This window comes from Haliotis rufescens, unplaced genomic scaffold, assembly GCF_023055435.1.
Source record: "Haliotis rufescens isolate VD_foot unplaced genomic scaffold, xgHalRufe1.0.p SCAF_2, whole genome shotgun sequence".
NCBI lineage: Eukaryota > Metazoa > Mollusca > Gastropoda > Lepetellida > Haliotidae > Haliotis > Haliotis rufescens.
Genome location: NW_025963890.1, coordinates 64765957 through 64776356, shown reverse-complemented (window position 1 = coordinate 64776356; position 10400 = coordinate 64765957). Strand labels below are relative to the sequence as shown.

Below are 10400 nucleotides of genomic sequence, written 5' to 3'. Positions count from 1 at the left end.
ATGACCAGTCCCTCAGGACAAGTATGGGCACCATTTCTACATCTTCCCGAGGCAAGAGAGTTAACTGACTTTAAAAGTCCAGTTTCCACCCTTGCCGAACTAGGCTGGAATTCCTGGGCTCGATCATAGCGCCACCAGTGGCTGTTACGAGTTATGTCCTTTCTATGCCTCTCCTATTGACCAATCAGATTCAACCTCTCGTATCACTTGCATTTGCTTCAAACAAAACAGTGGCGCCCAGTCAAGACGATCTGATCGATAATCAAGATCTATATTGTGATAAAACGAGTCTTACATCGCGAAGTGCATCAAATTACGTGAGCACCTTAATTAAAAACAGGAAAAGATTTAGAAAATATCCGTTGACAACGAGTTAGCGGTGCACATGCTTTGCAAATCCTGCAGTCGACCGAAATCTGCATGACACTTTACGAACCGGATTTCGATTTCGGTGTGCGATTTTGATTGGACTATGCATAGACTTGTTAGTCCAGCCAAAATGTAACTCCATAATACCAGCCTAGTTCGGCAAGGGTGGAAACTGGACTTTTATAGTCAGTTAACTCACTTGCCTCGGGAAGATGCATTTCTTCCCCTGGATCCCGATCTTTGTCATGCATCAAATACAAGCATGACGTGATTGGGAAAGTCAGGAGACAAGCACAAGTCACACATGATATAATAAACTGGCGTATCAAATACAGGACAGGATCTGCATGTGCAGTAGTTTTCTTACCTGTATGACATGGACTGACTAATCACAATTTAATTCCATAATGACAACTACGGAATTGCTGATTGCCGCCATCTATGTTTACACTACAGTTCTCATTCATACGAAGTCATTAGGTTTTTTAATTCCTACTCAAATATTCTGATATATGTGACAAGTTATTGCTTGCAGTTCAAAACTAAGATTACAAAGAATTAAGTGTTTTCTTCGGCTGCGATCATGGTGAATTTATAGCTCATGGAGTGAAATGTAAGGCCCATGCTTGCCAAAAGTGGCCCATAAACTGTGTAAATTTGGGGTCAAGGCCCCGGAAGAAATTGTCCTTCCAATAACTGAGCATGATTCAGGAGGATGGTAAGCAGGCCTGAAGATGAGTCTTGACACTGTCATCAAGAGCAAAAAGATTCAACATGTCTACTTCCAGGGGGTGCATGTGACCTGGTATAACCAATGAATGAAGAGGTTCACCAAGGTCAACTGAGGTCAACTGCTGCAAAGTCGCAACACATATCTTCTGGTCATCACAGCCAACCCTTGCCAGTCCAACACACACAGTATCCTCTGACAGAGCTGAAACAGTTGCAACAGGACACTGAAATAACATGGAACTAGCATCCTCCAATTACAAAAGCATGTGTGATGAAATAAATGTAAATATGAATACCTCCCAGTACACAAAATCCATATGCCATAAGCGTTAAAAAAAATGTGGGCAAATGTGTGATTACATAAGGATTGACTGTGTGTAATTTTCGGTTTATTGAGGTATAAATTGAAAAAAATGATGATGTGCAATATGTATGAATTTTCATAGCCCACACGCACGTGCACGCACGCACACGCACACGCACACGCACACGCACACACATACCCCATACCCCTACTCACACACACTCTATATAAGTGCAATAATCTTGAATGAGATGTGAACCCTAATTCACCCCACATGACCTCTTATGCAATGGTCTGTAAATCATGGGAGTCAGACACATTATGACTTGTAGCAGTATCACTCAGGGCACATGATAAGTTGAAGCAGGATAATGAGGAGTGCATGGGGTTTTACATGTGTTAACGCGGGATACATAAAATCCCCATCTTCCCGAGGCAAGAGGGTTAACTGACTTTAAAAGTCCAGGAAGTCCTGGGCTTGATCATAGCGCCACCAGTGGCTATTACAAGACATGTCCCTTCTGTGCCTCTCCTATGGACCAATCAGATTCAACCTCTCGTATCACTTGCATTTGCTTCAAATAAAAAGGGTGGCACCCCGTCAAGACGATCTGATCGATAATCAAGATCTATATTGTAATAAAACGGGTCTTACATCGTTAAGTGCATCAAATCACATGAGCACCTTGATTAAAAACAGGAAAAGATTTGTAAAACATCTGTTGACAACAAGTTGGCAGTGCACATGCTTTGCTCTGCATAGACTCGTTAGTCCAGCCAAAATGTAACTCCATGATACCAGCCTAGTTGGGCAATGGTGGAAACTGAACTTTTATAGTCTGTTAACTCACTTGCCTTGGGAAGATGAAAATCCCATGTATCAAGTGATACTGCTACAACGTATTAATCTTACGACATGTTTTAATCTGTCATTGTAAAAGAATTAAAACAAATTTAAAATTGACAGAAAACAGCTGTTCGATTGAGCTGAGGTTTACCATGTCACGTGACTTTCACTGACTCGTAAAACATGTGCAGCTTTTTTGCTTCAAAGTGGGGTATAAGGGATTTATTTTCCTGGTCAGAAATCCATGTGCAGCCTGACTTCTTCGTGGCAGGGTATAAGGGATTTATTCTGCCGCTCAGAAACATAATTCCCTCCCAGGCGGGATACATTGTATTTTAGCAAGATCACATGAACCAATCAGATCTCATCATTCTGGAGGTATGATAATAGTTGTTGACAGCAACGATCAAGCCCTTTTGAGTAAGATGACACACAATCAACGAGGTCACACATCTCAATCCCTGTTTATTATATCTCCATCAAAAAACAGCTCTCTGTCATTTTGGTGTTGTAAGTGAGATATCACTGCAATAGGTTTAAGACAGCTTCAAGTATTGCTATTATGGCAGTCGTAGTGTTTGCTCTAAATGACAAAGATTTGTTTTAACTAAGACAACTTTATCAGTAAGCCCCCAGATCCTGATACACATCAGAACTAATGACTACCAAGGATTCTGGAGACTGCAAGAGAATTTCTTCCAGTGACTGAGGACACATCATATGATATGGTAGACATAAAAAAATTTTGTATACATAACATTGTATCCATCAGAGGTGAGGGGAAATGGGGTTTAACGTCGCGTCCAAGATTATTGCACTTATATAGCGACGTGCATGCACATGTATGTGTGTGTGGCTGCTTGTACTAGTCCGGACTGATGCCAATTTATAGTGCTAGCCCACTGAGATACCATTCCGCAGTTTAACATGAATACCCCACTCAGACACAGTATACTGACTCCGAGCCGACCAGTCCTTGTTTTAGCCCCTAATGCCGAGCGCCAGACAGGGTAACAACAAGTACCATCTTTAAACGTCTTTTGGTATGACGCGGCCAGGGATCGAACCCCGGACCTTCCGCTCTCCGGGCGGATGCTCTACCACTAGACCACGGAGGCGGTCTGTATCCATCAGAAGTTAGTGTACACATAATAAGATAGTACCAGTATATACATCTTGTATACATCAAGTGAAAATCTCACCGAGATTCTGTTCTCCCTCTTTACCCTTCCGCTGCACAATCTCCAGGAGCTGCTCCGCTGCCTGACTCACAGACATAAACCGAGGGGGCTCATATATCTTATTACCCCTGAAACAGAGATACATGAATGTTGGCCGTTCATCAGCATTTTGTCCATCCTATATTTTTTAAAGGGGCGGTCTGGTAGCCTAGTGGTTAAAGCGTTCGCTCGTCACGCCGAAGACCTGGGTTCGAATCCCGACATGGGTACAATGTGTGAATAATAATAACGTACACATAAATATGATTAAATTTGGGAAATATTTATGTCAATTTTATAATTGATGTCAGTGAACCAAAGGTTTATAGTTTTTCAGCAACAATACTCACTTCATCAAGTTTTCAATTGTTTGTTCCTTCATTTTTATATCTGGAATGAAAGATAAATAGTTGAAATGGGCATTTATGACTACAGATGTGTAGTTGACAGGAACAATCCAGATACTTCAGGGGTAACCTTGTGGTTGAAGCGTTCGCTCATCACGCCAAAAGGCCTTGGTTCACTATCCCACATGGGTGGAACGTGTGATGCCCATTGCTGATGTCCCTGCCATTATATTGCAGGAATACTGCTACACAGGTGCTACACTTGTGTATTGTAATCACTACACAGTTGCCATGGTAATTATGGGTTCAAAACAAAGCATGAACATCAGAATATTCAAATACGGCAGCAAAAAACTTACAAGTACCACATAACCCCCTTTGTTTCAAACACTCCAGTGATAGAAGAAGTAAAAATATTCAGGAATTTAAGGGTGATCCAGGAAGCAGTGAGTAGGTACGTGGAGGCCCATAAGAGTTGTGTCCCTTAGAACACAGTATTGTCAACACAAGCTGTAGCTCGGCACAACCTTCTTCAAATGATACTAGGGATTCTCCACTGTCCTACAATAACACGTCATGAAATAAAAAGTATTCTTATAAAAATATGTGAAACACCATCAATAATTATTCAAGCTTTAACATTCCATGCCAACTGGTGAAGAAGTGTTGTACATTGTACCATAGATACCTGCTTTTTACAGGTTATTTCATGCTGCACTCAGAAATATTCCAGCTATATGACAGCGGTCTGTAGATAATCGAGATTGGACCACACAATCCTGTGATTGACATCACGAGCTTCGATCTACACAATTTGGACATGATGACATGCATCAACCAAGTCAGCGAGTCTGACCCCCCGATCCTATTAGTCGCCTGTTACAACAAGCATAGTCACCTCTTATGGCAAGCATGGGTTACTGAAGACCTATTCTGTACCCTGATCTTCACGAGTCACCTACCTTTTAGATAAAGCCGAAGGTGGTGGTAGTTATGGGGGTCAAAACAAAACATAAACAGTTAAGTCTTTGATAGGCATTTAGAAGTTGGGTGAACATGACAGCTAGTTTCAAACACCCAAGTTTTTGAGGTGGTGAGGTGAAATGGGGTTTAACGTTGCGTCCAAGATTATTGCACTTATACAGCAACGTGCATGCACATGTGCGTGTCTGTGGCTGCTTGTACTAGTCCGGACTGATACCAATTTATAGTGTTAGCACACTGAGATACCATTCGCAGTTTAACATGAATACCCCACTCAGACACAGTATACAACAAGTACCATCTTTTAACGTCTTTTGGTATGAGGCGGCCGGGGATCAAACCCCGGACCTTCCGCTCTCCGGGCGGATGCTCTACCACTAGACCACGGAGGCGGTCCCTCAAGTTTTTGAAGTAACAGTAATAAAACAGATGGGTGATTCAGACAGCAGAGAGAGTCACAGCTTGAAAGCCTGCAAGAGTTGTGTCCCTTAGAACACAGTATTGTCAGCTCACTCTGAAGTATCGAGCACAAGCTTGTAGAATAATAAACAGGGATTCACCATGTCAGGAAATAACAGTATAAAAAGAATTGTTATGAAAAAATGGGAAACACTGGACATAATTAAATTCAGGCTTTATTGTTCTGTGTTACTTGGTGAAGAAATGATGTACCATAGACACCGGCCTCACAGATACAGCCAACAATCAAAATAGACTGCTGGCTATTACAGACAAATGTCTTGCTTAAAAAAACCTGTAACACACATTAAACATGACATGGCATTGGGTGTCCCGTGCAAAACAGTCCTTCCCATGACCATTCAATCTATCAAGATGTTCATCCTTCTGCAACACTTTGATCAAATATGAGACAAATATTTATTTTTACTATTTCATTATTTTTTCCAGAAGATAACTTCTGAACTTGTGTACATTACCTAGTAGACACAAGGTGTGCATCCCCCTGTCCCTGTTGACTGCTATCTTGTCATAGAAGCTGTCTGGTCTCCAGGTGTCTGTCCAGAACACAATAGACACTGCCTCACCATAGTTGTATAACTGGAAATCACAATATCTCTTCCATCAGAATTGCAAGAAAGACATACCTACGGTATGGATACAGGTGATTCCAAAGTGAGCAAACCACAAATTTGAAAAGAAAAAAATGGAGACTGGGTATAGCATTATATCAAAAATACTTTCTAGTCAAAAAAATATTTAAAAAGGTGTTGATTGTGTGTAATTGTTCTTATAAGGAAGTTATTGCTTCCAGACTCATTTTCTTAAAGACATGTGGTTTGGTTTGGTTTGTTGTTTAACGCCGCACTCAGAAATATTCCAGCTATATGACGGCGGTCTGTAAAATAATCGAGTCTGGACCAGACAATCCAGTGATTGACATCATGAGCATCGATCCACGCAATTGGGATCGATGACATGCATCAACCAAGTCAGCGAGCCTGACCACCCGATCCCGTTAGTCGCCTTTTACGACAAGCACAGTCGCCTTTTACGGCAAGCATGGGTTGCTGAAGACCTATTCTACCCCGAAATCTTCACAGGTCCTTAAAGACATGTGACTGTGACATACTTGCAACATTGTAATCGAGAAGTGTTCCAAGTTTTGGGAGGTACTTTTTAAGTTTGTGTCTGTAGAACTGAATCAAGGGACAACCTAAATCTTTAACATTAACACACCAGCAATGACAAGGACTTGGCTTACATGCTAAATTTCAAACACAGTAGCCATGGTAGCTGTTGATTACTGCTTAATGACGAATCTGCAATTTTGCCACTATTTGTGTTGATTGTAATATATCTGAATTTGAGCCCGTGAAAAGCCTCCTTAAACACTCATTCTACCATGAATTTGGAATTTACTCGATTCTGATTGGTCAATCAGAGGCTATTAAATCACAATAAACCCCCTCTGATTGAAACAGATGGTTTGACGGCCGCATCACCGCGGAAGCTAATATTCATAGAATAGTACTATTTTCAGTCATTGTCGGTAGGCATATTTAAATAACTATATCTACAATTACAGGTTACAAAATTCCCAGATGCGGTTACTACAATATTCAAAGGATGTGTGGCAATACATTTCGTGCAGAAAAACACGATAGAAATCAACAAAGGGAATGTATTTACGTTTTGGAGACAACAGAGAGCTTGGAATTTTGGTGCTTTTCTATACACGACCGTGACGTCATATTTTTTGCGTCACAATCAGCGATATGACGTCATAATGGTGACGCGCGATGTAGAGCGAAAGCCTTGCAAAACTTGCTTTGTTTTCTTTCGGGATGCCCACCTCATGTTAGCTTACCAAGTTGACGTGCTTATATGCTTTCAATGCCTGTCATATGTTCGAATGAAGTATTACGGTGTAAACAAACTGCTTGAGTATATACAGCATCATATTTTGTTTGGTGATTCCGTAATTCAGATCGATAACCCACTCAAAACACTGAACTCAATCCATGCCGCTTCACTCAGTATATTTGCTAACACCAAAGAGTTCGCGGTTTATTTAGTCATGGTAGAATGGAGATAAACAAACTGTGTTTTCAATGTAGAGCTAGGTTACCTGTAGATTTAACCCCGCTAAATTTAACATTTGAAACCTCACGCTGCGCGTTCGGTCCCAAATTCAATTTAGCAGGGTTAAATCTACAGGTAACCTAGCTCTACATTGAAAACACAGTATGTTTATCTCCTAAATGTAAAACATTCAAGATGTATTTAACTGGATAAACTGATTTAATAGTCTCAATGTAATAAAATCACTAATTACAAACAGACCTCAGTGGGACATGGACACCAGATTGTAGAGACCAGTGAATCTTTAACATCTCACATAACCACCCACCTGCAAGCCACAGCAACCTACAGCATTCATGATGGAGGCATTGTGGACCACTCGGTACTGTATTCCCTTCTCAACAGCTCGTAGGATCAGGTCAGTGTGGGTTGTCGCTCTGTCAACAATGAAACACTATTACACCACAAATATTGTTTTATACAGACAAGCTTTCTTAATAGTTCTAAAAACAATCATAACAAATTCTAAATTCAAACATATTGAACTATATATAGCATGGGCGGATACAGCTTTTTTGAAAAGGGGGGATGCACAACTAAGATCTATTTATTGTCTTTGGTGGTAATGTATACAGAAATAAAGATTTTTTTCGAACCCCCCCTCTGTATCCGCCCATGTATATGATGAATGTGGTTATACTTAGATGTATCAGTGTATAGAATCTCAGCTATAGGTCTAAGGGAAGTGAAAATATGCATGACGTCAGACAATGCACACCAGCCACTGAAACTGTTTTGAATCTTTTGCCTGAACATATTTTCAACTTCATTCTTGCTTAACATGCAAGACTGTTGGAGGATTTAGTCAACTGTTCCAGTCAAGTTTGGATCATACAACAAAAATATTCTGTTTGTGAAATACAAAACTTAAAGTGGATTTATTAATTCCTTCTTGTTCTCATATGCAGTGACTGATAGAGTGAGCATCACAGTGGCATATAAATAATTGAGTCTGAGGCAAATGAGTATTTAATACACTGACAGTGCATCATATAAATTACCCAAGAGGATCTCCAACTACCAGAAACGCCACATCTGACTTGTCTGCACCATCCAACAACTCATCTGTAATTAGAGTTATCCAAATCTCAAAATGTGTTGCTTCAACTGTGTGTATCATCCACAAAGTGACAGTGAGGTCAATACATGAGCAAAAAAGACCAATCAGACTTGTTGTGTACATAATCCTCAAACAAGGACAATTTGGTGATGCTCTAAAAAACAATTTCTATGTACAGACACAATGACAATATGGGTAAGATACTAATAAATATGTAACCCATCGTTTAGTATTCATACGCCAACATGACATGAAAGTCTTATGGTGACTGAGTGAGTGAGTATGGTTTTACGCCGCTTTTAGCAATATTCCAGCAATATCACGGCGGGGGACACCAGGAATGGGCTTCACACATTGTACCCATGTCAGGAATCTAACCCGGGTCTTCGACGTGACGAGCGAATGCTTTAATCACAAGGCTACCCGACCGCCCCGAAAGTCTTATGGAAACTTGATGCATCATGATGAGTGGTGAATTAGTGAATCGACTAATCTTTGCTATTCACCAGAGACACATGAGGATGAAGTGAACATTGCTATACGATCTAAGATCCTAATTCGGCCATGAAAAACACAGCAGAACATGGCTGCAGTTGTCAATGCCTCCTTTCTTGTATACTGTAACATAATACACTGACTGATATCGTAAAAGGATTAAAAAGCAACTGCACTAATTGCTAAAACCGCCCCGAAAGTCTTATGGAAACTTGATGCATCATGATGAGTGGTGAATTAGTGAATCGACTAATCTTTGCTATTCACCAGAGACACATGAGGATGAAGTGAACATTGCTATACGATCTAAGATCCTAATTCGGCCATGAAAAACACAGCAGAACATGGCTGCAGTTGTCAATGCCTCCTTTCTTGTATACTGTAACATAATACACTGACTGATATCGTAAAAGGATTAAAAAGCAACTGCACTAATTGCTAAATCTTGGCGATATTTCCAAATTATATATTCTCATACATCCTTGCTTACCCTATTTCCGAACAGTTATATGAGAAAATAATACTTTGGTTAGCATATTATACCCTCGATCTCTAGTTAACCCCAACAGGGTTCATGTCAAAACTACACAATTCACTATCTGGAATAACTACTTTCAATGTTATGACCAATATGTGGAAACAGAAACTCTATTTCTTGTGAAACATGAACCTTGAAATGTACCTGATTGTTGCTCAACCATGTCTCTATCAGCAAGAATTACTTTTCGTCCATAGTATTCCTCCTGAAAAAATATCATTCTGTTCATTATTTTAGTCTATTATTTTATTAGGTCTTTAGAAGGCATTTAGAAGTGATTAACATAAGGAAAAGAATATAGGGATGTCAACTTCTTTATTATGAGGAACACAACGTTTCTGAGTATATGCTTACTCCTTCATCAGGTGGATATTCTCTTCCTTATTATTTTATTACCTATAGGGGCTAGTGGATAAGAACTGAGCCAGCTGGGGACTCAACACGTAGACTGTAGGCTTCAGTGACAATTATTTGGTGTTACCATCTTGTTTCACGAAAACATTTCAAGAAGGAAACAAGTGAAATAAATGGAATATTGTCATGATCTTGATTATCATAATCTGTTTTAACATTTCGGAAAATCATGAAAGGTGACTAATAACGATCACATATTTAGTAAAATATCCACACATTATTTACCAATGCTTCCTTGCCAACTGTCAGGATTGATGTGTACGCTTCAAGGTAAACCCTTTCAGCATTCTTAACAACTTCTAGGCCTTTCACAGTTATATCTTTTACATCCCCCAACCCCAAACCAACCAGATAAAACATGATTAAAGTACTAATTTCAATCAAAACACCGTCTCAGAAATAACAAGCACATGTCCAAATGACAGGAAGTTGTTTTCTGCTACAGTTGGTTGTATGTACTGTTACATTTGATTGGATGTAATGAAA

The 10400-nt window shown here is 39.9% G+C and overlaps 1 protein-coding gene across 1 annotated transcript; it reads right to left on the bottom strand.

The window, feature by feature from the left end:
• Positions 1-511: 511 nt before the first annotated feature.
• On the bottom strand, positions 512-10341 carry LOC124116728 (diphthine methyl ester synthase-like). Its single transcript, XM_046478190.2, has 8 exons — positions 10140-10341; positions 9645-9705; positions 8409-8472; positions 7676-7784; positions 5742-5862; positions 3823-3862; positions 3455-3561; positions 512-1303 (listed from the first exon to the last, which is right to left on the bottom strand). The coding sequence occupies exons 1-8, from the start codon at positions 10272-10274 to the stop codon at positions 1077-1079; spliced, it is 864 nt and encodes a 287-aa protein (XP_046334146.2). The 5' UTR covers positions 10275-10341; the 3' UTR covers positions 512-1076.
• Positions 10342-10400: the final 59 nt, after the last annotated feature.